General features: G+C 52.3%; 2 protein-coding genes across 9 annotated transcripts in view; one reads left to right on the plus strand and one right to left on the minus strand.

Annotated features, from left to right (window-relative positions):
* The window catches only part of LOC133339623 (trichohyalin-like), a 42,890-nt gene extending 26,432 nt beyond the window's left edge, over positions 1-16,458 (plus strand). For 4 of the 6 annotated variants that reach the window (XM_061547755.1, XM_061547756.1, XM_061547754.1 and 1 more), the window contains exons 14-21: positions 3,375-3,475; positions 3,958-4,042; positions 4,908-5,099; positions 8,273-9,358; positions 9,753-9,808; positions 13,628-13,714; positions 14,186-14,259; positions 15,851-16,458. In XM_061547755.1, coding sequence (XP_061403739.1) covers positions 3,375-3,475; positions 3,958-4,042; positions 4,908-5,099; positions 8,273-9,358; positions 9,753-9,808; positions 13,628-13,714; positions 14,186-14,259; positions 15,851-15,890 — 1,721 coding nt within the window. In that variant the 3' untranslated portion in view covers positions 15,891-16,458. Of the gene's footprint in view, positions 1-3,374; positions 3,476-3,931; positions 4,043-4,907; positions 5,286-8,272; positions 9,359-9,752; positions 9,809-13,627; positions 13,715-14,185; positions 14,260-15,850 lie in introns of those variants that run through there. The other 2 variants (XR_009754755.1, XM_061547758.1) reach the window with 2 other exon arrangements.
* A 428-nt stretch (positions 16,459-16,886) lies between these two features.
* Positions 16,887-27,856, minus strand: part of LOC133339615 (neuronal membrane glycoprotein M6-b-like) — a 43,072-nt gene continuing 32,102 nt past the window's right edge. For all 3 annotated transcript variants that reach the window (XM_061547743.1, XM_061547745.1, XM_061547744.1), the window contains 4 exons: positions 25,564-25,765; positions 25,019-25,092; positions 23,205-23,270; positions 16,887-21,334 (listed from right to left, as the gene is read on the minus strand). In XM_061547743.1, the coding sequence (XP_061403727.1) occupies positions 21,137-21,334; positions 23,205-23,270; positions 25,019-25,092; positions 25,564-25,765 (540 nt within the window). In that variant the 3' untranslated portion in view covers positions 16,887-21,136. The remainder of the gene's footprint in view (positions 21,335-23,204; positions 23,271-25,018; positions 25,093-25,563; positions 25,766-27,856) is intronic.

Raw genomic sequence — 27,856 nt, forward strand, 5'->3', positions numbered from 1 at the left:
GAGTGGGTGGGTGAGTGAGCATGGGGTGAGTGAGTGGTTGAGTTGGTGAGTGAGTGAGTGAGTGGGTGAGTGAGTGAGTGGTTGAGTTGGTGAGTGAGTGAGTGAGTGGGTGAGTGGGTGGGTGAGTGGGTGGGTGAGTGGGTGAGTGAGTGGGTGAGTGGTTGAGTGAGGTAGTGAGTGAATGAGTTGGTGAGTAGTTGAGTGAGTGGGTGAGTGGTTGAGTGAGTGAGGTAGTGAGTGAGTGAGTGAGGTAGTGAGTGAGTGAGTGGGTGAGTAGGTGAGTGAGTAGTTGAGTAGGTGAGTGAGTAGTTGAGTGAGTGAGTGGGTGAGTGAGTAGGTGAGTGAGTGGGTGAGTAGGTGAGTGAGTGAGCGGTTGAGTGGGTGAGTAGTTGAGTAGGTGAGTGAGTAGTTGAGTGAGTGGGTGAATGGGTGAGTGAGTAGTTGAGTGAGTGAGTGGTTGAGTGAGGTAGTGAGTGAGTGAGTAGTTGAGTAGTTGAGTGAGTGAGTGGGTGAGTGAGTGGGTGAGTGAGTGGGTGAGTAGTGAGTGAGTGAGTAGTTGAGTAGGTGAGTGAGTAGTTGAGTGAGTGAGTGAGTGGGTGAGTGAGTAGGTGAGTGAGTGGGTGAGTAGGTGAGTGAGTGAGTAGTGAGTGAGTGAGTGGGTGAGTAGTTGAGTAGGTGAGTGAGTGGGTGAGTGAGTAGGTGAGTGGGTGAGTGGTTGAGTGAGTGAGTGGGTGAGTGAGTAGGTGAGTAGGTGAGTGAGTAGTTGAGTAGGTGAGTGAGTAGTTGAGTGAGTGAGTGGGTGAGTGAGTAGGTGAGTAGGTGAGTGAGTAGTTGAGTGAGTGAGTGGGTGAGTGAGTAGGTGAGTGAGTAGGTGAGTAGGTGAGTGAGTAGTTGAGTAGGTGAGTGAGTAGTTGAGTAGGTGAGTGAGTAGCTGAGTGAGTGAGTGGGTGAGTGAGTAGGTGAGTGAGTAGGTGAGTAGGTGAGTGAGTAGTTGAGTAGGTGAGTGAGTAGTTGAGTGAGTGAGTGGGTGAGTGAGTAGGTGAGTGAGTAGGTGAGTAGGTGAGTGAGTAGTGAGTAGGTGAGTGAGTAGTTGAGTAGGTGAGTGAGTAGTTGAGTGAGTGGGTGAGTGAGTAGGTGAGTAGGTGAGTGAGTAGTTGAGTAGGTGAGGGAGTAGTTGAGTAGGTGAGTGAGTAGTTGAGTAGGTGAGTGAGTAGTTGAGTGAGTAGGTGAGTGAGTAGTTGAGTAGGTGAGTGAGTAGTTGAGTGAGTGAGTAGTTGAGTGAGTGAGTGGGTGAGTGAGTAGGTGAGTGAGTAGGTGAGTAGGTGAGTGAGTAGTTGAGTAGGTGAGTGAGTAGTTGAGTAGGTGAGTGAGTAGTTGAGTAGGTGAGTGAGTAGTTGAGTGAGTGAGTGGGTGAGTGAGTAGGTGAGTGAGTGGGTGAGTAGGTGAGTGAGTGAGTAGTGAGTGAATGGGTGAGTAGTTGAGTAGGTGAGTGAGTGGGTGAGTGAGTAGGTGGGTGGGTGAGTGGTTGAGTGAGTGAGTGGGTGAGTGAGTAGGTGAGTAGGTGAGTGAGTAGTTGAGTAGGTGAGTGAGTAGTTGAGTGAGTGAGTGGGTGAGTGAGTAGGTGAGTGAGTAGGTGAGTAGGTGAGTGAGTAGTTGAGTAGGTGAGTGAGTAGCTGAGTGAGTGAGTGGGTGAGTGAGTAGGTGAGTGAGTAGGTGAGTGAGTAGTTGAGTAGGTGAGTGAGTAGTTGAGTAGGTGAGTGAGTAGTTGAGTGAGTGAGTGAGTGGGTGAGTGAGTAGGTGAGTGAGTAGTTGAGTGAGTGAGTGAGTGGGTGAGTGAGTAGGTGAGTGAGTAGGTGAGTAGGTGAGTGAGTAGTTGAGTAGGTGAGTGAGTAGTTGAGTAGGTGAGTGAGTAGTTGAGTAGGTGAGTGAGTAGTTGAGTAGGTGAGTGAGTAGTTGAGTGAGTGGGTGAGTGAGTAGTTGAGTAGGTGAGTGAGTAGTTGAGTGAGTGAGTAGTTGAGTGAGTGAGTGGGTGAGTGAGTAGGTGAGTAGGTGAGTGAGTAGTTGAGTGAGTAGTAGTTGAGTGAGTGAGTGAGTAGGTGAGTGAGTAGTTAAGTAGGTGAGTGAGTAGTTGAGTAGGTGAATGAGTAGTTGAGTAGGTGAGTGAGTAGTTGAGTAGGTGAGTGAGTAGTTGAGTGAGTGAGTGGGTGAGTGAGTAGTTGAGTAGGTGAGTGAGTAGTTGAGTAGGTGAGTGAGTAGTTGAGTAGGTGAGTGAGTAGTTGAGTAGGTGAGTGAGTAGTTGAGTGAGTGGGTGAGTGAGTAGTTGAGTAGGTGAGTGAGTAGTTGAGTGAGTGAGTAGTTGAGTGAGTGAGTGGGTGAGTGAGTAGGTGAGTAGGTGAGTGAGTGAGTAGGTGAGTAGGTGAGTGAGTAGTTGAGTAGGTGAGTGAGTAGTTGAGTAGGTGAGTGAGTAGTTGAGTAGGTGAGTGAGTAGTTGAGTAGGTGAGTGAGTAGTTGAGTGAGTGAGTGGGTGAGTGAGTAGTTGAGTAGGTGAGTGAGTAGTTGAGTGAGTGAGTGGGTGAGTGAGTAGGTGAGTGAGTAGGTGAGTAGGTGAGTGAGTAGTTGAGTAGGTGAGTGGGTAGTTGAGTAGGTGAGTGAGTAGTTGAGTAGGTGAGTGAGTAGTTGAGTGAGTGAGTGGGTGAGTGAGTAGTTGAGTAGGTGAGTGAGTAGTTGAGTAGGTGAGTGAGTAGTTGAGTAGGTGAGTGAGTAGTTGAGTAGGTGAGTGAGTAGTTGAGTGAGTGGGTGAGTGAGTAGTTGAGTAGGTGAGTGAGTAGTTGAGTGAGTGAGTAGTTGAGTGAGTGAGTGGGTGAGTGAGTAGGTGAGTAGGTGAGTGAGTAGTTGAGTAGGTGAGTGAGTAGTTGAGTAGGTGAGTGAGTAGTTGAGTAGGTGAGTGAGTAGTTGAGTAGGTGAGTGAGTAGTTGAGTGAGTGAGTGGGTGAGTGAGTAGTTGAGTAGGTGAGTGAGTAGTTGAGTGAGTGAGTGGGTGAGTGAGTAGGTGAGTGAGTAGGTGAGTAGGTGAGTGAGTAGTTGAGTAGGTGAGTGGGTAGTTGAGTAGGTGAGTGAGTAGTTAAGTAGGTGAGTGAGTAGTTGAGTAGGTGAGTGAGTAGTTGAGTGAGTGAGTGGGTGAGTGAGTAGTTGAGTAGGTGAGTGAGTAGTTGAGTGAGTGAGTAGTTGAGTGAGTAGGTGAGTGAGTGGGTGAGTAGGTGAGTGAGTGAGTGAGTAGGTGAGTGAGTGAGTGAGTAGTTGAGTGAGTGAGTGGGTGAGTAGTGAGTGAGTGAGTAGTGAGTGAGGTATCGTCCCGTGTGGTTGCCGTGCTGGCAGGTCTGCGGGGAGCCGTGCTGCGTCTGGAGACGGAGCTCAACGCGGCGAGAGAGGAGACCTCACGGCAAAGACTCGCACGGCAGCGGGACTCGGACTCACAGGTGACTCACCCACTCACTCACTCAGCCACTCACTCACCCACTTACTCACTCAACCACTCACCCACTCACTCACTCACTCAGCCACTCACTCACCCACCCACTCACTCAGCCACTCACCCACTCACTCAGCCACTCACCCACTCACTCAGCCACTCACCCACTCACTCACCCACTCACTCACTCACCTACTCACTCACCCACTCACTCACTCACTCACCTACTCACTCACCCACTCACTCACTCAGCCACTCACCCACCCACTCACTCACTCACCCACTCACTCACCCACTCACCCACTCACTGACCCACTCACTCACTCACCCACTCACTCACTCACCCACCCACCCACTCACCCACCCACCCACTCACCCACCCACCCACCCACCCACCCACTCACCCACCCACCCACCCACCCACCCACTCACCCACCCACCCACTCACCCACCCACCCACCAGTCCCTCTCTCCTCCTCTCCGGAGTAGGTGGAGCGGATGTCGACTCTGAGGAAGGAGCTGCGACTCCAGCAGGAACACAACCAGCTGCTGGAGAGGCAGATCACGCTCACGGGTACCACGCTCACCCACACGCTCACCCGCACGCTCACCCCACGCTCACCCGCACTCTCACCCACATGCTCACAGGTACCACACTCACCCACACGCTCACCCACACGCTCACCCACACGCTCACCCACCCACTCACTCACACGCCACACACACACGTCACATACACACGCTCACTCACTCACACACACACGCTCACCCACACGCTCACTCACTCACACACACACGCTCACCCCACGCTCACCCACACGTCACACACACACACACACGCTCACAGGTACCACGCTCACCCACACGCTCACCCCACGCTCACCCACACGCTCACCCACACGTCACACACACACGCTCACAGGTACCACGCTCACCCCACGCTCACCCACACGCTCACCCACACGTCACACACACACGCTCACAGGTACCACGCTCACCCCACGCTCACCCCCACGCTCACCCCCACGCTCACCCCACGCTCACCCACACGCTCACCCGCACACCTACACGCTCACCCGCACGCTCACCCGCACGCTCACCCACACACACACATGTCACACACACGCTCACTCACATGCTCACCCACACGCTCACCCACACGCTCACCCACCCACTCACTCACACGTCACACACACACGTCACACACACACGCTCACTCACTCACCCCCACACACACACGCTCACCCACACTCTCACCCACACGCTCACCCACACGCTCACCCGCACTCTCACCTGCACGCTTACCCACACACACACACGTCACACACACACACGCTCACTCACATGCTCACCCACACGCTCACTCACACGCCCCTCCCTCTCCGTCTTTCCTCACATCACTCCTCCTCCACCCCCACCTCCACCTCCTCCTCCATCAGCCGGAGGTCCACGATCACCACCCCCACCTCCACCTCCTCCACCCCGCCTCGCGCGCTCTCCATCTCCGGACTTCCTGGCCGAGTCTCAGCGGCGCGTGCGACAGCTGGAGCTTCAGGCCCTCAGCCTGGAGGACGCCTACAGGCGCTGCGCTACAAACGCCACCGCCACCGCTACGAGCTTCGCCCAAACAGATATCCTCATCCCATCGTTGTCATCGCTGCCGTCGTCATCGGCGGACGTGAGTTAGAACGCACGCTTGATGCGGAAATTGAGGGGCTTTGTTATACAACTTTCCGGCAAGAATAACACCTACAGGCGCTGCGCTACAAACGCCGCCACCGCCGCTACGAGCTTCGCCCAAACAGATATCCTCATCCCATCATCGTCGTCATCGCCGCCGTCGTCGTCGGCGGACGTGAGTTAGAACGCTCGCTTGATGCGGAAATTGAGGGGCTTTGTTATACAACTTTCCGGCTAGAATAACACCGCAGGAGGTGCTGAGATGTTCCGACAGCTAATATACACTGATAACACTGGTCAACACACTTGTTCTGGCATGAGGTATTCCAACGGTTTTAAGGTAATTTTTGGGGGTGCCGATTCCAAATCTGGCATCAGTTTTTGTCTATCACATCAGGTTTTTGAGATATCAAATATTGCATTTTCAATCAAAACTGCGGATGAAAAATACTAAATAAATGTGGATATCTACATAAAATTATATTATAAACACACTATCCTAAAAAATACAGCACCATATTTTAACACTAAAGCAGTCACTGACTCGCAACAACTTGCAATCATAAGTGACAGAGTTAATTTGGGGTAAAATCAATGAAAATGGGGTATGCCGATAGCATAAAAAATTAACCCGTAAAAACAAAGTTTTTCACTATAAAACCTTTATATGCGTGGCATCGGTTTTATTTTATTATTAATTTCTGTTTTTCTTGAGTAAGCGTTTCATTTTTATTAAATATGAAATTTTTTTTTTTCCTAAAAAGTGTAAAATGTTGGACATTTTTTTTCACGAAAATAAATTGTCACGCACAACGAGTCTGTGTGCAAAATGTCAGCTCGATTGGATCACGGGAAGTGGGTTTAAACAACGACCGAAAGATTTGCACGGTCGTAAGCGCGCAAGCAAGCAAGCAAGTGAACTTAATATAAAGGATTTAAAAATGAGGTGTGATAGAGCAAATCTGAGATCAGATTTGGAATCGGCACCCTGAAATTAGTCTAGAACAGCTGCAAAAGTCCAGGCCATAAAAAAATGGGTTTTATTTGTTGACCAGTGTAATGATTACCGCTACGAGGAATCATCATTATCATCATCATCATCATGTTGTCTGCGTTAACCACAAATCTTGTAGTTAAAGCGTGCAAATAAACACGCTCTGATCATAATGCAAGAATTGTCCCTGCAACTGATTGGTCTAGAGCAGACCTACAGCCTCCTCCTCCTCTATGTGTTTGTCTCAGCGTTGAGTCTGTGGGCAATGTTGAGTCTATGGTGCTTTGTGTGGTGAGTCTGTGGGTCTCTGTGTGGTGAGTCTGTGGGTCGCTGTGTGGTGAGTCTGTGGGTCTCAGTGTGGTGAGTCTGTGGGTCTCTGCGTGGTGAGTCTGTGGGTCGCTGTGTGGTGAGTCTGTGGGTCTCAGTGTGGTGAGTCTGTGGGTCTCTGCGTGGTGAGTCTGTGGGTCTCTGTGTGGTGAGTCTGTGGGTCTCTGTGTGGTGAGTCTGTGGGTCTCTGCGTGGTGAGTCTGTGGGTTTCTGTGTGGTGAGTCTGTGGGTCTCTGTGTGGTGAGTCTGTGGGTCTCTGCGTGGTGAGTCTGTGGGTCTCTGTGTGGTGAGTCTGTGGGTCTCTGCGTGGTGAGTCTGTGGGTCTCTGCGTGGTGAGTCTGTGGGTCTCTGTGTGGTGAGTCTATGGGTCTCTGTGTGGTGAGTCTGTGGGTCTCTGTGTGGTGAGTCTGTGGGTCTCTGCGTGGTGAGTCTGTGGGTCTCTGTGTGGTGAGTCTGTGGGTCTTTGTGTGGTGAGTCTGTGGGTCTCTGTGTGGTGAGTCTGTGGGTCTTTGTGTGGTGAGTCTGTGGGTCTCTGTGTGGTGAGACTATGGGTCTCTGTGTGGTGATTCTGTGGGTCTCTGTGTGGTGAGTCTGTGGGTCTTTGTGTGGTTAGTCTGTGGGTCTCTGTGTGGTGAGTCTGTGGGTCTCTGTGTGGTGAGTCTGTGGGTCTCTGTGTGGTGAGTCTGTGGGTCTTTGTGTGGTGAATCTGTGGGTCTTTGTGTGGTGAGTCTGTGGGTCTTTGTGTGGTGAGTCTGTGGGTCTCTGTGTCGTGAGTCTGTGGGTCTCTGTGTGGTGAGTCTGTGGGTCTCTGTGTGGTGAGTCTTTGGGTCTCTGTGTGGTGAGTCTTTGGGTCTCTGTGTGGTGAGTCTGTGGGTCTCTGTGTGGTGAGTCTGTGGGTCTCTGTGTGGTGAGTCTGTGGGTCTCTGTGTGGTGAGTCTATGGGTCTCTGTGTCGTGAGTCTGTGGGTCTCTGTGTGGTGAGTCTGTGGGTCTCTGTGTGGTGAGTCTGTGGGTCTCTGTGTGGTGAGTCTGTGGGTCTCTGTGTGGTGAGTCTGTGGGTCTCTGTGTGGTGAGTCTGGGCAATGTTGAGTCTATGGGTCTCTGTGTGGTGAGTCTATGGATCTCGCTGTTAATCTACGACTCTGTGTAAGTCTATGGCTGCTGCTATCAATGTCCCCGTGATGATGATGTTGATCTGTGCCACTCGTTTGAGCTGTCGTTAACGTGTGGCCAGGAGCTCCCTTCTTTTGGAAGTGATGGAATTCCACGTGTTTGAGGTCATTCTCAGTGAACCACGTGAGTCTCGCGTCCTCCAATGGACCAACGGTGTCGTTCACTTATTCTTTGGTTCTTTCGGTTAAGTCACGTATAAAGATAAAATAATAAATTAAATAATAGCATACTACGACGTTTCGATTGCAACACAAGCAATCGTCATCAGGCATAAAAGAAATAGCAACAAAAATCTAACCAGAAAACTATAGACAGACACACAAGCAGACAGACATCACAAAGACACACAGAGAGAGAACTTTCTGCCGATACGTGTTCTCTCTCTGTGTGTCTTTGTGATGTCTGTCTGCTTGTGTGTCTGTCTATAGTTTTCTGCTTAGATTTTTGTTGCTATTTCTTTTATGCCTGATGATGATTGTTTGTGTTGCAATCGAAACGTCATAGTATGCTATTATTTAATGTATTATTTTATCTTTATACGTGACTTTACTGAAAGAACCAAAGAATAATTCCTGCAGTCACGAAAGCTCCAAAATTGAGATTGGTGTCGTTCAACTTAACTTTGCATCACAGCGGGGCCACCATCTCCACCGCCACCAGCACCACCAGCGCACCACCAGCGTGTGGACAGGGAGAGGGGGAGGGAGATGGGACCTGGGGCTGGGAGCTCGGGCCGAGGGCGTGGGAGGGGAGAGACGCGGGGAGGAGAGGGACACGGGGATGGCGGCCGCGTGGTTAGAGAGAGACGAGACGGGGATAGGGACATGGACAACAGGGACGGAGAGAGAGAGAGGGCTCGAGATGGACAGGATAGTGATGGGGAGACACAATACAGGGACAGAGAGAGAGACATGGAGAGAGAGAGACATGGGACTAGATGGACAGACAGGGACAGAGAGAGAGACATCAGGACCAGAGAGAGAGACATGGAGACAGAGAGACAGAGAGACGTGGAGACAGACAGGACTAGATAGAGACAAGGGACTAGATGGACAGACAGGACGAGAGAGAGAGACAGTGATAGAGAGAGAGACATGGAGAGAGAGAGACATGGGACTAGATGGACAGACAGGGGTAGAGAGAGAGACATGGAGACAGACAGGCCGAGAGAGAGACAAGGGACTAGATGGACAGACAGGACGAGAGAGACAGGCAGGAATAGAGAGGCAGGAGCCGGGGCTACAGACACGGATGGAGATGCACGGTTGGGATACAGACGATGCAGCCCAGGCCCAGGGGAACGTGGGACTGGGCACACGGGGACAGGAGGGGAGACACGGACGAGAGAGAGAGAGACGGAGCGTGGAGATAGATGGAGAGGGGGAGGAGGTGGTGGAGGTGGAGGAGGTGGTGGAGGAGGTGGAGGAGGTGGTGGAGGAGGAGGAGGTGGAGGACATCCGGGTCGACTGCCCTATCACCCCTGGCGGCGGTGAAAACCAACGCTCGCTCGACCAATCGGAGCGGAGCGATCGTCACGACCACATCCAATCGCGTCGCGACCAATCGGATGGCGTTGTTTGCCTTGCCGTCGACCAATCGGATCGCAGCATCCGCGTCGACGGGGACCAGGCAGATGGCGGGCCGCAGAACGCAGGCGACCGATTGGATGGCGCCGAACCGCCCGCTCTCGACCAATCAGGCGGCTCCTCCCGTGCAGGTGAGAGCACACGTGCCAACGATGACGTCACCACAGCGCTTGTGCCCGGCTGGGTGCACTTTGAGGCGTGAATTGTCGAAGGCCCGCTGGCAAGGAGACGGTGTGTGTGTGTGTGTAACGCTACTGTGTGTGTGTGTGTGTGTAATGCTACTGTGTGTGTGTGTGTGTGTAACGCTACTGTGTGTGTGTGTAACGCTACTGTGTGTGTGTGTAACGCTACTGTGTGTGTCTGTGTAACGATACTGTGTGTGTGTAGCGCTACTGTGTGTGTGTGTAACACTACTGTGTGTGTGTGTGTAATGAGACTGTGTGTGTGTAACACTACTGTGTGTGTGTGTGTAATGAGACTGTGTGTGTGTGTAATGAGACTGTGTATGTGTGACGTGGTTCTCAGCTGACACTGAGATGCGGGGCGGTAGCAGCAGCAGTGGACCACAGCCCCTGGCAGAGGTGAGTGAGCGGCCGAGTGGATCAGTGGGAGAGTGAGTGGGTAGGTGGGTGTGTGGTGAGGTGGGAGAGTGAGTGGGTAGGTGGGTGTGTGGGTAGGTGGGTGAGTGAGTGGGTGGGTAGGTGGGTGTGTGGTCAGGTGGGTGTGTGGTCAGGTGGGTGAGTGGGTAGGTGGGTGTGTGGTGAGGTGGGTGAGTGGGTAGGTGGGTGTGTGGTGAGGTGGGTGAGTGAGTGGGTGGGTGTTTGGGTGCATGGTCAGGTGGGTGAGTGAGTGGGTGGATGTTTGGGTGCGTGGTTAGGTGGGTGAGTGAGTGAGTGTTTGAGTATGTGGTTAGGTGGGAGAGTGAGTGGGTGTTTGGGTGTGTGGTTAGGTGGGTGAGTGGGTGAATGGAAGAGTTGGTGAGTGAGTGGATGACTGGGTGGGTGAGTGGGTAGGTGAGTGGTTGTGTGAGTAAGTGGGTGGGTGAGTCGGTGGGTGAGTGGGTGGGTGAATGGGAGGGTGAGTGGGTGGGTGAGTGGGTGGGTGAGTAAGTGGGTGGATGAGTGGGTGTGTGTATCACATGACCAATGGAACATTTTGCACGAACATGAATCAATGTTAAAAACCCTGTCGTGTAAATCGGCTCAGGCAGATTGTGTCGACTGATCAATAACAATTACAACATTGATTTACAGAAACATGTCTGGAGCATTGTAAGTCTATGAGCAATGCTAGTCTCTGGGCAGTGTTGAGTCTATGGGCAGTGCTGAGTCTATGGGCTATGGCAGGTGAGTCTATGGGCAGTGTTGAGTCTATGGGCAGTGTTGAGTCTATGGGCAGTGTTTAGTCTATGGCAGTGTTGAGTCTATGGCAGTGTTGAGTCTATGGGCAGTGTTGAGTCTATGGGCAGTGTTGAGTCTATGGGCAGTGTTGAGTCTATGTGCAGTGTTGAGTCTATTGGCAGTGTTGAGTCTATGGGCAGTGTTGAGTCTATGGGCAGTGTTGAGTCTATGGGCAGTGTTGAGTCTACGTGTTGAGTCTATGGGCAGTGTTGAGTCTATGGCAGTGTTGAGTCTATGGGCAGTGTTGAGTCTATGGGCAGTGTTGAGTCTATGGGCAGTGTTGAGTCTATGGGCAGTGTTGAGTCTATGGCAGTGTTGAGTCTATGGGCAGTGTTGAGTCTATGGCAGTGTTGAGTCTATGGGCAGTGTTGAGTCTATGGGCAGTGTTGAGTCTATGGGCAGTGTTGAGTCTATGGGCAGTGTTGAGTCTATGGGCAGTGTTGAGTCTATGGGCAGTGTTGAGTCTATGGGCAGTGTTGAGTCTATGGGTAGTGTTGAGTCTATGGGCAGTGTTGAGTCTATGGGCAGTGTTGAGTCTATGGGCAGTGTTGAGTCTATGGGCAGTGTAGTCTATGGTAGTGTTGAGTCTATGGGCAGTGTTGAGTCTATGGGCAGTGTTGAGTCTATGGGCAGTGTTGAGTCTATGGGCAGTGTTGAGTCTATGGGCAGTGTTGAGTCTATGGTGCAGTGTTGAGTCTATGGGCAGTGTTGAGTCTATGGGCAGTGTTGAGTCTATGGGCAGTGTTGAGTCTATGGGCAGTGTTGAGTCTATGGGCAGTGTGAGTCTATGGGCAGTGTTGAGTCTATGGGCAGTGTTGAGTCTATGGGCAGTGTTGAGTCTATGGGCAGTGTTGAGTCTATGGGCAGTGTTGAGTCTATGGGCAGTGTTGAGTCTATGGGCAGTGTTGAGTCTATGGGCAGTGTTGAGTCTATGGGCAGTGTTGAGTCTATGGGCAGTGTTGAGTCTATGTGTAGTCTATGGTGCAGTGTTGAGTCTATGGGCAGTGTTGAGTCTATGGGCAGTGTTGAGTCTATGGGCAGTGTTGAGTCTATGGGCAGTGTTGAGTCTATCGGCAGTGTTGAGTCTATGGGCAGTGTTGAGTCTATGGGCAGTGTTGAGTCTATGGCAGTGTTGAGTCTATGGGCAGTGTTAGTCTATGGGCAGTGTTGAGTCTATGGGCAGTGTTGAGTCTATGGGCAGTGTTGAGTCTAGTGCAGTGTTAGTCTATGGGCAGTGTTGAGTCTATGGGCAGTGTTGAGTCTATGGGCAGTGTTAGTCTATGGGCAGTGTTGAGTCTATGGGCAGTGTTGAGTCTATGGGTAGTGTTGAGTCTATGGGCAGTGTTGAGTCTATGGGCAGTGTTGAGTCTATGGCAGTGTTGAGTCTATGGGCAGTGTGAGTCTATGGGCAGTGTTGAGTCTATGGGCAGTGTTGAGTCTATGGGCAGTGTTGAGTCTATGGAGTGTTGAGTCTATGGGCAGTGTTGAGTCTATGGGTAGTGTTGAGTCTATGGGGTGAGGTCTATGGGTAGTGTTGGAGTCTATGGGCAGTATTGAGGTCTATGGGTAGTGTTGAGTCTATGGGTAGTGTTGAGGTCTAGTGGGTAGTGTTGAGTCTATGGGCTAGTGTTGAGTCTATGGGCTAGTGCTGAGTCTATGGTGCAGTGTTGAGATTCTATGGGTATGTTGAGGTCTATGTGCAGTGTTTGAGTCTATGGGCTAGTGTTGAGTCTATGGGCAGTGGTGAGTCTATGGGCAGTGTTGAGTCTATGGGCAGTGCTTGAGTCTATGGTGCAGTGTTGAGTCTATGGGCAGTGTTGAGTCTATGGTGCAGTGTTGAGTCCTATGGGCAGTGAGTGTGAGTCGTATGGGCAGTGCTGCAGTCTATGTTGGCAGTGTTGAGTCTATGGGCAGGTGGTTGATGGATCTATGGTGCAGGGATGAGTCTATGGGCAGTAGTGGTGAGTTTATGGGCAGTATTGAGTCTATGGGCAGTGGTTGAGTCCTATGGGCAGCAGTGTTGAGTCCTATGGCAGTGGTTGAGTCTATGGGCAGTGTTGAGTCTATGGGCAGTGTTGAGTCTATGGGCAGTGTTGAGTCTATCAGTATGAGCAGGGTTGAGTCTATGGGCCGTGTTGAGTCTATGGTGCAGTGTTGAGTCTATGGTGCAGTGTTGAGTCTATGGTGCAGGTTTGAGTCTAGGGTGTTGAGTCTATGGGCAAGTGTTGAGTCCTATGGGCAGTGTTGAGTCTATGGGCAGTGTTGAGTCTATGGGCAGTGTTGAGTCTATGGGCAGTGTTGAGTCTATGGGCAGTGTTGAGTCTATGGGCAGTGTTGAGTCTATGGGCAGTGTTGACGTCTTATGGGCAGTCATCTTCTTGGTTCTTTCGGTAAAGTCACGTAGAAGGGAAGTAATAAAATAATAAAAATAAAACATAATAAAACAATTCTCACGACGTTTCGGCCACAACGCAAGCAGCCGTCCTCAGGTGAAAACCAGGTCCGTCGAGGCAACTGCAGCAGCAGCAGCAACTGCAGCAGCAGCAGAAACTGCAGCAGCAGCAACTGCAGCAGCAGTAACTGCAGCTCCCTTTGATGCTGTTAATCCTGCATAATGCACATGCATATGCAGTACTAATCACATTCCTGCATTTCCCATAAATATGCTAAATTCCTTTTGATATGCAAATTCCTTTGTCAATGCGCCCAGCTTATATATATGCTCCAAGCTCGTGTGCTGTTTCATTCAGACTCTGTCGCCTCGACGGACCTGGTTTTCACCTGAGGACGGCTGCTTGCGTTGTGGCCGAAACGTCGTGAGAATTGTTTTATTATGTTTTCTTTTTATTATTTTATTACTTCCCTTCTACGTGACTTTACCGAAAGAACCAAGAAGATGAATCCCTGCAGTCACGAAAGCTTTAAATCGAAATCTATGGGCAGTGTTGAGTCTATGAGCAATAGGGAGAATGGAGATGAAATGGAGCTTTGTTTTTTCAGGCCAGCGCGGATCTAGGGGTTGCCCAGACCCTCCCGGAGAGCGAGGTGATGAACACATACCTGCAGATGGTGAGAGGCGAGTCTCAAGTGAGTACTGGCGTTGCCTCCGTGTGTCTCTGCGTGTCTCCGTGTGTCTCTGTGTGTGTGTGTGTGTCTGTGTGTGTCTCCGTGTGCCTCCGTGTGTCTCCTTGTGTCTCTGTGTGTCTCCGTGTGTCTCCGCGTGTCTCTGTGTGTCTCTGCGTGTCTCTGTGTGTCTCCACTTGTCCCCGTGTGTCTCCGTGTCTCTGTGTCTCTCTGAGTGTCCCCGTGTGTCTCCGTGTGTCTTTGCGTGTCTTTGTGTCTCTCTGCGTGTCTCCACTTGTCCCCGTGTGTCTCTGTGTCTCTCTGCGTGTCTCCACTTGTCCCCGTGTGTCTCTGTGTCTCTGTGTCTCTCTGCATGTCTCCGCGTGTCTCCGTGTGTCTCTGTGTCTCTGTGTCTCTCTGCGTGTCTCCGCGTGTCCCCGTGTGTCTCTGTGTCTCTCTGCGTGTCTCCACTTGTCCCCGTGTGTCCTGTCCCAGACTCCACCGCCACCTGGCGGACTTGGAGATGGCTCCCTGTCCGTGGGGAGCGAGGCTGTTGTCTCCAGAGACAGGTGAGTGAGACACAGGCGGGTAAGTGGGTGAGTGAGTGGGTGGGTCGGTGGGTGGGTGGGTGAGTGGGTTGGTGGGTGGGTCGGTGGGTGGGTGGGTGAGCGGGTGGGTGGGTGAGCGGGGTGGGTGGGTGAGCGGGTGGGTGGGTGAGTGGGTGGGTGAGTGGGTGGGTGAGTGAGACACAGGCGGCGCGCGTCTCCCCGAGTCTCCTGCACCCGCGTAGACGCTCGCTAGCAGCTCACTGCGTGTGTCGCTGTGGTCACGGTGGTTAGTGGATGGGTGGGGGAGTGGGTGGGTGGGTGGGTGAGTGGGTGGGTGAGTGAGTGAGTGGGTGGGTGAGTGTGTGAGCGAGTGGGTGGGTGGGTGAGTGGGTGGGTGGGTGGGTGGGTGAGTGGGTGAGTGAGTGAGTGGGTGAGTGGGTGGGTGGGTGAGTGGGTGGGTGAGTGTGTGAGTGAGTGGGTGGGTGGGTGAGTGAGTGGGTGAGTGGGTGGGTGGGTGGGTGAGTGGGTGAGTGGGTGGGCGAGTGAGTGGGTGGGTGGGTGGGTGGGCGAGAGAGTGGGTGGGCGAGTGAGTGGGTGGGCGAGTGGGTGGGCGGGCGAGTGGGTGGGCGAGTGAGTGGGTGGGCGGGTGGGCGAGTGGGTGGGCGGGTGAGTGGGGGGGCGGGTGGGCGGGTGGGTGAGTGGGTGGGTGGGTGAGTGGGTGGGTGGGTGAGTGGGTGAGTGGGTGGGTGGGTGAGTGGGTGAGTGAGTGGGTGAGTGGGTGGGCGAGTGAGTGGGCGGGTGAGTGGGTGAGTGGGTGGGCGAGTGAGTGGGCGGGTGAGTGGGCGGGTGGGTGGGCGAGGGAATGGGTGGGCGAGTGAGTGGGTGGGCGGGTGGGCGAGTGGGTGGGCGGGCGAGTAGGTGGGCGGGCGAGTGGGTGGGCGGGCGAGTGGGTGGGTGGGCGAGTGGGTGGGCGAGTGGGTGGGTGGGTGAGTGGGTCAGTGGGTGAGTGGGTCGGTGAGTGGCTGGGTTAGTGGGTCGGTGGGTGGGTGGATTAGTGGTTAGGTGAGTGGGTGGGTGGGTGAGTGAGTGAGTGGGTGGGTGGGTGGGTGAGTGGGTGGTTAGGTGAGTGGGTGGGTGAGTGGGTGGTTAGGTGAGTGGGTGGGTGAGTGGGTGGTTAGGTGAGTGGGTCGGTGAGTGGGTGGTTAGGTGAGTGGGTCGGTGAGTGGGTGGGTGAGTGGGTGGGTGGGTGAGTGAGTGGGTGGGTGGGCGGGCGGGTCGGTCGATGGGTGGGTGAGTCTTAGGTATGTGGAGCGGTGGCGCAGTGGTTAGCGCGCTGGCTGTGAACCCGGCGACCCAAGTTCGATTTCTGTTCACGGCCACCACCAACGCCAGGGACGATTATCTGAGCCGATCGTGGGCCTCCCCTAGGTCGACTCGGACTCAAACGAGTACCTGTGTGGCGTGTCGTAAACATCGCCACTGGGGTAGTGCTGGTCACCCACCCCCTCGTGTGCTGTTCCAGCCTTCGTAGTTGCTGCTACTCGCTCACAGCTCTTGCTGCAACAGTCTGTTCATGCTGTACGGGGGGGGGGGGGTCTTTGTTGTGTTGCAGTGTCGACACGGCGTCACACGGAGATGATGACTTCTGGTGACACCAACAAGAAGACGCGAACACACACGACACACAAACTCACTAACAACAACAACAACACTAAGTAGCGGTGACGTCACCAGGGTGCTGTGTGCCAGGCCAGGTGCATTCTGACGCCACGTGAAGTGTCAAAGGCTCGCAGGAGGTTATGGGACAGACCCTGCAGGTGCCATGGGTTGACTAACTGCGCTACCCACTGTGTCAACTTTCTGGAGTTTATCCACCCGGCGCTCCGCTCGTTGTTGTGAGCATTGCTGCCTCTCCGCTCTCCGTTGTTGTTGGAGGGCGACTGCCTCCAACTCCCCGGGCAAGCGGCCTTCACGAGCCTCCTGCATAGAGGCAAGTCCACTCAGCTCCACGTCGTCCTGTACCGCATCACTCCATCTCTTCTCAAGCCGATACGGCGCCCCGTTTAGCCCCCTCTGTGCGGCCAAACAGAGGCTGCTTGGGTATGCGGTGGTTGGGCACGTGGGTTATGTGACCCAGCCAACGGAGCCTTGCCTACTGGAGCAGCTCACCGATAGGACTATTTCTAGGTCTTCTTGGTTCTTTCGGTAAAGTCACGTAGAATGGAAATAATAAAATAATAAAAATAAAACATTAAATAATTCTCACGACGTTTCGGCCACAACGCAAGCAGCCGTCCTCAGGTGGAGAACAGGTCTGTCGAGAAGACAGCGTCATTCAAACGCTGTCTCCCCGACAGACCTGTTCTCCACCTGAGGACGGCTGCTTGCGTTGTGGCCGAAACGTCGTGAGAATTGTATTTTATTATGTTTTCTTTTTATTATTTTATTACTTCCCTTCTACGTGATGACTTTACCGAAAGAACCAAGAAGATCGATTTGAAATCGTTTAAAATCGCCGCTGATTAAATCTCTGCAGCCAAAAATATTTTTTTTCTCGCGTTTAAAATTCTTGTGAAACTTTCCACGGCATCTAAAAAACAAACCGCGTGTGACATTTGAAAAAAAACGCGCAATATCACGACACAAAATAGCGTACAATGTTTATTTTTTAAATGGCTGGAATGTTTTCTCATCGAGTGTGACACACATCACGTTCGCCACGCCTCGTGGTCTTCACGACGACGACGACGACAACAATCATCGCTCCGAGTCACCGTCACACGGCAAGAGTCCTCGCTCAGCGCAACAAACATCACAGGACGCTCCAACGCCGTTCTAACGCCGTTCTAACGCCGTTCTAGCAATGCCCTAACGCCGTTCTAACAATGCCCTAACGCCGTTCCACCGCCGCTTGAACAACACTCTAACAACACTCTAACGACACTCTAATGCCGTTCTAACGACACTCTAACGCCGTTCTAGCAATGCCCTAACGCCGTTCCAACGCCGCTTGAACAACACTCTAACAACACTCTAACGACACTCTAACGCCGTTCTAACGACACTCTAACGCCGTTCTAGCAATACCCTAACGCCGTTCCAACGCCGCTTGAACAACACTCTAACAACACTCTAACAACACTCTAACGCCGTTCTAATGACACTCTTACGCCGTTTTAACGCCGCTTGAACAACGCCGTTCCAACGCCGCTCTAACAACACTCTAACGCCGTTCTAACGACACTAACGCCGTTCTAACAATGCTCTAACGCCGTTCTAACGCCGCTTGAACAACACTCTAACAACACTTTAACAACACTTTAGCAACTCTCTAACAACACTCTAACGCCATTCTAACGCCATTCTAACGACACTAACGCTGTTCTAACGCGGAACGGGGGCGTTGTTATAACGCGAAGTGTGTCCACCGTGATAACGCGGTTCCTGAGCGCACTACTTTAGGAACTACTTTCCGTGAGCTGCGCGGGTTCGGAGCAGTGCTACGGCACGCGGTGCGATACGGAGCGATACGGAGCGATACGGAGCGATACGGAGCGATACGGAGTGATACGCGGACGAGGCATTATCACGGTGGGCTACGTACGGTACAGAAGAAGTTCAATGTAGTACTCTGAGAGTAACATAATGTAGCAGCTACATAATGTACACCATGTACGCTTGTTAGCCGTGAATAACCCAACCAATACACCATTGGAACCTCATTTGCCAGTAAAAAATATGAATTGTTTTTTACTCTTCTATCATCTGGTCCAAGCCACGTGAGACTAGGCTCTAAGGAAAGCTGTCTCGGGTGTGGACCAATCAACTTCAAGGACAGTGCACGTTATCAGAGTTGTGTGTTTTTGTTTGCATTATGACTGCAGGTGTTGTGGTCAATGCAAACATGACTCCTCGTAAATAAGGTGTCAGTTTTGTTGCCAGATGAAAGGGTAAAAAAACAATTATTATTTGCTACTGGCAAAGGAGGTTCCAATGGTGTAAATGCTTCACCCCGAGCTCTCATACTCTGATGGTGCATTGTCTTTGAGTTGTGCGCCTTTTGGCGTCATCTGGTCCAACACCATGTGAGACTAGGCTCTAAGAAAAGCTGTCTCGGGTGTGGACCAATCAACTTCAAGGACAGTGCATACATTATCAGAGTTTTGTTTTTTGTTTGTATTATGACTGCAGGTATTGTGGTCTATGTAAACATGACTCCTTGTAAAAAGGTGTCAGTTTGGTTGCCAGATAGAAGGGTAAAACACCAATTATCAACCCAACCGATAGTAGAGATCCATTGTCATTTATATTTCTTCCCACGTGATCGTGTCACACGTGACGACATCACATGATCGTCTCACTCGTGATGACGTCACGTGTATCACGTCACCGGTGACGTCATTGCAAGTGACGACATCACGTGTATCCCGTCACTAGTGACGACATCACGTGTATCACGTCACTAGTGACGTCATCACGTGTATCCCGTCACTAGTGATGACGTCACGTCTATCACGTCACTAGTGATGACGTCACGTCTATCACGTCACACGTGACGTCATCACGTGTATCCCGTCACACGTGACGACATCACGTGAATCCCGTCGTCTGATGATGACACTGGCGGTTGTTGTGATGACCGGTTGTTGTAATTACCGGCTGTTGTTGTGATTATCAGTTGTTGTTGTTGTGATGACCGTCGAAACGTCACGGCTACTCGAATGTGTGAATGTGGTCGTGGTGGTGGTGGGTTGACTCTCCAACACACACCGACCGGCGAGTGCTGAACTAGCAACTCATTGGCACCTTGTTTGTTGTTTGCGTGATAAACCCTTTGACTCTTCTTGGTTCTTTCGGTAAAGTCGTCACGTAGAAGGGAAATAATAAAAATAAAACATAATAAAATACAATTCTCACGACGTTTCAGCCACAACGCAAGCAGCCGTCCTCAGGTGGAGAACAGGTCTGTCGGAAAGACAGTGTCTGAATGAGCACCACCAAGCTTGGTAGCGTATATACTTAAATATAAACTTAAATATACGCTGCCAAGCCCGGTGGTGTTCAGAAGAACAGGTCTGTCGGAAAGACAGCGTCTGAATGAGCACCACCAAGCTTGGCAGCGTATATACTTAAATATATACTTAAATATATACTTAAATATACGCTGCCAAGCTTGGTGGTGTTCAGAAGAACAGGTCTGTCGGAAAGACAGCGTCTGAATGAGCACCACCAAGCTTTGCAGCGTATATACTTAAATTTATACTTAAATATACGCTGCCAAGCTTGGTGGTGTTCAGAAGAACAGGTCTGTCAGAAAGACAGAGTCTGAATGAACACCACCAAGCTTGGTAGCGTATATTTAAGCTGGGTTGGAGGGGGAAGAGCGCCTTGACAAAGGAATTTGCATATCAAGAGGACAGCCCTGTTCTTCACCTGAGGACGGCTGCTTGCGTTGTGGCCGAAACGTCGTGAGAATTGTATTATGTTTTATTTTTATTGTTTTATTACTTCCCTTCTACGTGATTACTTTACCGAAAGAACCAAGAAGATGAATCCCTGCAGTCACGAAAGAAGCTTTACATCGAAACCCTCGGCTAATCGACTAATTGTCTGTGTCGACGCAACATCTAGATCTAGCCCAACAAAGTTAAACTATCTGGTACCACTGGTGGTATCGGCGCGCTGAGCGAGGACTCGCTGTCATGCTCGTCGAAGCGTCATCACAAGGGAAGGACTCGGGGTACTATGAAAAAATACAAGACGGCGTTAATAGCACTCTGACGCATTCCGTAAACTATCACGACTCTGTTTAAAAACCACGGCTACTCAACCTCGACAGCGACAACAACGAATATCGATGCAGCGTCCGTGGGTGCAGTCAAAACAGCTGATGGTGTAAAAGGGGATGGTGTGATGGGGATGGTGTGATGGTGATGGTGTGATGGTGATGGTGTGATGGGGATGGTGTGATGGTGTGATGGCGATGGTGTGATGGTGTGATGGTGTGATGGTGATGGTGTGATGGTGATGGTGTGATGGCGATGGTGTGATGGTGTGATGGCGATGGTGTGATGGCGATGGTGTGATGGCGATGGGGATGGTGTGATGGGGATGGTGTGATGGCGATGGTGTGATGGCGATGGTGTGATGGCGATGGTGTGATGGCGATGGTGTGATGGCGATGGCGATGGTGTGATGGGGATGGTGTGATGGCGATGGTGTGATGGCGATGGTGTGATGGCGATGGTGTGATGGCGATGGTGTGATGGCGATGGTGTGATGGCGATGGCGATGGTGTGATGGTGTGATGGGGATGGTGTGATGGTGATGGTGTGATGGTGATGGTGTGATGGTGTGATGGCGATGGTGTGATCGCGATGGCATGATGGTGTGATGGGGATGGTGATACAGCTGGAGTGAACAGGAAAGGTCACTGAGGGTCAGAAGGATCAGGGGTTAAAGGTCACCACTTATTGAGCAACAGCACAGGGGTCACAGCTCACGGGGGTAGCCAGGGTCACGGAGGTAAGAGGTCACGGACACTGATGGGAGGTTAGAGGTTGGGGGTCAAGGTTCAGGGGGGTCAGGGCTGGGTTGAAGGGGTCATGGGTCACGCTGTCAAGCTACCAGGAGGTGCACCCTTCGCAGGGTCACAGGTCACAGGGTCACAGGTCACAGGGGGCGGGGCTCAAGCACTCAGGGATTTCAGGGGTTCGTGGGTCGGAGGTCGTGGCGAGTGGCTCAGGGGGGTCTTGCGGGGGTCGAGGCGACCCCTTGTGGGGGTGCGAGGGGGTCTCAGGGGGTCTTGGGAAGTGACCCCCTTGTGGGGGTTCCAGGGGGTTCCAGGGGGTTCCAGGGGTCTTGGGAGGCGACCCCCTTGAGGGGGTCCCAGGGGGTCTCAGGGGTCTTGGGATGTGGCTGCGAGCCCCTTGCCGTTGTGCAGGTCTCCCATCTCCGCGTCTCCCGCCCCCAGCGGCGCCTGCTGGGCACCACCGCCACCACCGCAGGAGGCAGCCGCTGGCCCCGGGGAGGAGGCGGACGCGGCGAAGGTCTTCACGTAGCCCCAGTTGGCCGTGAGCACCATGAGGTAGTGGATCTGTTCACGGGGGATGGGCGGGCGGGTGGCAGGGCAGAGGTCGCAAACGGGTTTTGATTCCTTACCCGTACACGCACCCGGCCGGGTACGGGTTCCCGTTCCCTACCCGTACCCTACCCGAAATGAGTGACAAACGGTGACTCACCAGTGACTCACGGCCTACCCGTACCCTACCCGAAATGAGTGACAAACGGTGACTCACCAGTGACTCACGGCCTACCCGTACCTGTACCCTACCCGAAATGAGTGACAAACGGTGACTCACCAGTGACTCACAAGCTACCCGTACATGTACCCTACCCGAAATGAGTGACAAACGGTGACTCACCAGTGACTCACGGCCTACCCGTACCCGTACCCTACCCGAAATGAGTGACAAACGGTGACTCACCAGTGACTCACGGCCTACCCGTACCTGTACCCTACCCGAAATGAGTGACAAACGGTGACTCACCAGTGACTCACAAGCTACCCGTACATGTACCCTACCCGAAATGAGTGACAAACGGTGACTCACCAGTGACTCACGGCCTACCCGTACCCGTACCCTACCCGAAATGAGTGACAAACGGTGACTCACCAGTGACTCACGGCCTACCCGTACCTGTACCCTACCCGAAATGAGTGACAAACGGTGACTCACCAGTGACTCACGGCCTATCCGTACCCGTACCCTACCCGAAATGAGTGACAAACGGTGACTCACCAGTGACTCACGGCCTACCCGTACCCTACCCGAAATGAGTGACAAACGGTGACTCACCAGTGACTCACGGCCTACCCGTAACCGTACCCTACCCGAAATGAGTGACAAACGGTGACTCACCAGTGACTCACGGCCTACCCGTACCCTACCCGAAATGAGTGACAAACAGTGACTCACCAGTGACTCACGGCCTACCCGTACCCGTACCCTACCCGAAATGAGTGACAAACGGTGACTCACCAGTGACTCACGGCCTACCCGTACCCGTACCCGGCCGCACCAGGGTCGCAAACGGCTACCCGTAGCCGTACCCGGCTGGGATTTTTTTGCACATTTTTGTAGGCAGCATAAACAAACGGCGCTTTCTCTGGAAGATTTTATTGTTTTTGTAGGAGATGTTTCAATTTGTGTAGAGTACATTGTAAATGTATCTTTGTGATTGTGTTGTGTGTTGCGGTTGCACCAGAATCAAGCGCCGAATGCCTCACAGGGTTATTCCAAATAAGTGTCAGTGTTAGGGTTAGGTTTGCGTTCGGTTAGAATTAGGTTATGGTTCGTGTTAGTTTAGTGTTAGATTAGTGTTAGGTTAGTGTTAGATTGGTGTTAGGTTTGGTTAGGGTTAGTGTTAGGTTAGTGTTAGATTAGTGTTAGTTTAGGTTAGTGTTAGGTTAGAATTAGGTTAGCGTTAGGTTAGAATTAGGTTAGTGTTAGATTGGTGTTAGGTTGGGGTTAAGTTAATGTTAGATTAGTGTTAGGTTTGGTTAGGGTTAGTGTTAGATTAGTGTTAGGTTAGTGTTAGGTTAGAATTAGGTTCGTGTTAGATTGGTATTAGGTTTGGTTAGGGTTAGTGTTAGATTAGTGTTAGGTTAGAATTAGGTTCGTGTTAGATTAGTGTTAGCTTGCTGTTAGGTTTGGCTAGGGTTAGTGTAAGATTGCCGTTAAACTAAACTAAATCAAATTTATTTGTATTCCATCAAGTAAGTCTCACTGGGCGATGTAGCTCCGTTCAGGAGCGCGCCCTGCCCATCACAAATAGACAGCCCGGCCACGTGACTCACCGCCACGTGGACATCTACAGCTGCAGCCAAATCCTCTAACTGCACGTCTCTCAATGTGGAGGTAAACCCACTGGACACCACGTGACCAGCGGGTCTGGGCACTCACCATGGCGATGACGGTGGCGGCAGCCCCAGCGTAGGCCACGATGAAGAGGTGGTGGGCGAGGATGAACTGCGACAAGAGACGCACAGAGCAGAGGTCACAAACGGGGTTTGATTCGTCTTCTTGGTTCTTTCGGTAAAGCCACGTGGAATGGAAGTAATAATAAAATAATAAAAATAAAACATAATAAAATACAATTCTGACGACGTTTCGGCCACAACGCAAGCAGCCGTCCTCAGGTGGAGAGCAGGTCTGTCGGGAAGACAGCGTCTGAATGACACACTCCAGGCTTGGAGCGACTATTTAAGCTGGGATGGAGGGGGAAGGGCGCCTTGACAAAATAATGTGCATATCAAGAGGAATTTAGCATATTTATGGGAAATGCAGATATGCTAAATTCCTCTTGATATGCACATTATTTTGTCAAGGCGCCCTTCCCCCTCCATCCCAGCTTAAATATACGCTCCAAGCCTGGAGTGTGTCATTCAGACGCTGTCTTCTCGACAGACCTGCTCTCCACCTGAGGACGGCTGCTTGCGTTGTGGCCGAAACGTCGTGGAATTGTATTTAATTATGTTTTATTTTCATTATTTTATTATTTCCCTTCTACGTGACTTTACCGAAAGAACCAAGAAGATGAATCCCTGCAGTCACGAAAGCTTTACATCGGGTTTTGATTCCTTACCCCCCGTACCCGGCCGCACCAGGGTCGCAAACGGCTACCCGATACCCGTACCCTACCCGATACCCGGCTACCCGTACCCAGCCGGGTACGGGTACCCGTTTGCGACCCTGGTGTGGCCGGGTACGGGTAGGCCGTGAGTCACTGGTGAGTAACTGTTTGCCACTCATTTCCCAACGTCTTGTCTCTTCTCACAATTCAAGTTCCTAGAATCAACCCACCCGCGCCTGCAACATGGCTTCATCCCAGAGGTCGCAATCAGGTACCCGATACCCGTACCCTACCCGGGTACGGGTACGGGTACGGCCGGGTACGGGTACCCATTTGCGACCCTGGTGCGGCCGGGTACGGGGGGTAAGGAATCAAAACCCGTTTGCGACCTCTGATGTCCAGCACCACGCCCTGACACTCTGTCTCCTCAGCGGCAATGTTTACCACATCCATAGCAGGTATTCGTTTGAGGCTGAGTCGACCTAGGGCAGGTCCAGTACGGGTTCCGATCATCGCTATCACTGGTGTTGGAATCGAATTGTGCCAGCGTGTGTCTGTGTGCTAGTGAGTGTCTGTGTGCTAGCATGTGTCTGTGTGCTAGTGAGTGTCTGTGTGCTAGTGAGTGTCTGTGTACTAGTGAGTGTCTGTGTGCTAGTGAGTGTCTGTGTGCTAGTGAGTGTCTGTGTACTAGTGAGTGTCTGTGTGCTAGCGAGTGTCTGTGTGCTAGTGAGTGTCTGTGTGCTAGTGAGTGTCTGTGTGCTAGTGAGTGTCTGTGTGCTAGCGAGTGTCTGTGTACTAGTGAGTGTCTGTGTGCTAGCGAGTGTCTGTGTACTAGTGAGTGTCTGTGTGCTAGTGAGTGTCTGTGTGCTAGCGAGTGTCTGTGTACTAGTGAGTGTCTGTGTGCTAGCGAGTGTCTGTGTGCTAGTGAGTGTCTGTGTGCTAGTGAGTGTCTGTGTGCTAGTGAGTGTCTGTGTGCTAGTGAGTGTCTGTGTACTAGTGAGTGTCTGTGTGCTAGCGAGTGTCTGTGTGCTAGTGAGTGTCTGTGTGCTAGTGAGTGTCTGTGTGCTAGTGAGTGTCTGTGTGCTAGTGAGTGTCTGTGTGCTAGCGAGTGTCTGTGTGCTAGCGAGTGTCTGTGTGCTGTCACCTCCTGCGTGTTGCACATGTTTTCCAGGGCTCGGTCGCACAGAACGGCCGTCGAGTGGTTCCATGGTAGGATTCCTACAAAACGACACCACATCACCATCAACACAACATCACCATCAACACAACATCACCATCAACACAACATCACCATCAACACAACATCACCATCAACACAACATCACCATCAACACAACATCACCATCAACACAACATCACCATCAACACAACATCACCATCAACACAACATCACCATCAACACAACATCACCGTCAACACAACATCAACATCACCATCAACACAACATCACCATCAACACAACATTACCATCAACACAACATCACCATCAACACAACATCACCGATGGTGGTGTTGGTAGCGGTGGTGGTGGAGATGGTGGGGGTGGTGGACGTGGTGGTGGAGGTGGTGGTGGTGTTGGCGGTGGTAGCGGTGGTGGAGGTGGTGGTGGAGGTAGTGGTGGTGGTGGAGGTAGCGGTGCAGGTGGTGGTGGAGGTGGTAGCGGTGGAGGCGGTGGAGCTAGCGGCGTACCGTACTGGCGCAGGTCAACGCACACCGTGGGTGAGCTTGACCCTGCTGCTGCTGCTGCGGTGGTGGAGGTGGTGGAGGTGGTGGAGGTGGTGAGCGCCGCATGGCACGACGCGCGGATGTTGAGGGTGAGGAAGACGGGCAGCGCAGCGAGCCCCAGCACTCCCAGCCAGAGCAGCGTGAGCAGGTAGGTGAGTCCTATAAACTACAACATCAACAACAACATCAACACCATCAACACCATCAACACCATCACGTAGGTGAGCCCCAGCACCCCCAGCCAGAGCAGCGTGAGCAGGTAGGTGAGTCCTATAAACTACAACATCAACAACAACATCAACACCATCAACACCATCATCACCATCAACACCATCATCACCATCATCACCATCAATACCATCACGTAGGCGAGCCCCAGCACCCCCAGCCAGAGCAGCGTGAGCAGGTAGGTGAGTCCTATAAACTACAACACCATCAACACCATCACCATCATCAACAATGCCATCACCATCATCAACAACACCATCAACACCAACACCATCAACACCGTCACCATCAACACCGTCACCATCAACACCATCATCATCAACAACACCATTAACACCATCAACACCATCACCATCAACACCATCACGTAAGTGAGCCCGATAAACTACAACATCACCACCACCAACACCATCACCAACACCATCACCACCAACACCGTCACCACCAACACCGTCACCAACACCGTCACCACCAACACCGTCACCATCAACACCGTCACCATCAACACCATCATCATCAACAACACCATCAACACCATCACCATCAACACCATCACGTAGGTGAGCCCGATAAACTACAACATCACCAACACCATCACCAACACCGTCACCAACACCATCACCACCAACACCGTCACCACCAACACCGTCACCAACACCGTCACCAACACCGTCACCAACACCGTCACCACCAACACCGTCACCACCAACACCGTCACCACCATCACCGTCACCACCAACACCGTCACCACCAACATCGTCACCACCAACACCGTCACCACCATCACCGTCACCACCAACACCGTCACCACCAACACCGTCACCACCAACACCGTCACCACCAACACCGTCACCACCACCAACACCGTCACCACCAACACCGTCACCACCAACACCGTCACCAACACCATCACCACCAACACCGTCACCACCAACACCATCACCACCAACACCGTCACCACCAACACCGTCACCACCAACACCGTCACCACCAACACCGTCACCTCCAACACCATCACCACCAACACCGTCACCACCAACACCGTCACCACCAACACCGTCACCACCAACACCGTCACCACCATCACCGTCACCACCAACACCGTCACCACCAACACCGTCACCAACACCGTCACCAACACCACCACCACCAACACCGTCACCACCAACACCATCACCACCAACACCGTCACCACCAACACCGTCACCATCAACACCATCATCATCAACAACACCATCAACACCATCAACACCATCACCATCAACACCATCACGTAGGTGAGCCCGATAAACTACAACATCACCACCACCAACACCGTCACCAACACCATCACCACCAACACCGTCACCACCAACACCATCACCACCAACACCGTCACCACCAACACCGTCACCACCAACACCGTCACCACCAACACCGTCACCTCCAACACCATCACCACCAACACCGTCACCACCAACACCGTCACCACCAACACCGTCACCACCAACACCATCACCACCATCACCGTCACCACCAACACCGTCACCACCAACACCGTCACCACCAACACCGTCACCACCAACACCGTCACCACCAACACCATCACCAAGACCATCACCACCAACACCGTCACCACCAACACCGTCACCACCAACACCGTCACCACCAACACCGTCACCACCAACACCGTCACCACCAACACCGTCACCACCAACACCGTCACCACCAACACCGTCACCAACACCGTCACCACCAACACCGTCACCAACACCGTCACCACCAACACCGTCACCACCAACACCGTCACCACCAACACCGTCACCACCAACACCGTCACCACCAACACCGTCACCACCAACACCGTCAACAACACCGTCACCAACACCATCACCACCAACACCGTCACCACCAACACCATCACCACCAACACCGTCACCACCAACACCGTCACCATCAACACCATCATCATCAACAACACCATCAACACCATCAACACCATCACGTAGGTGAGCCCGATAAACTACAACATCACCACCACCAACACCGT

The sequence above is a fragment of the Lethenteron reissneri genome, unplaced genomic scaffold (assembly GCF_015708825.2).
Source record: "Lethenteron reissneri isolate LAM-NWPU_2019-01 unplaced genomic scaffold, ASM1570882v1 scaffold_1937, whole genome shotgun sequence".
Classification (NCBI taxonomy): domain Eukaryota; kingdom Metazoa; phylum Chordata; class Hyperoartia; order Petromyzontiformes; family Petromyzontidae; genus Lethenteron; species Lethenteron reissneri.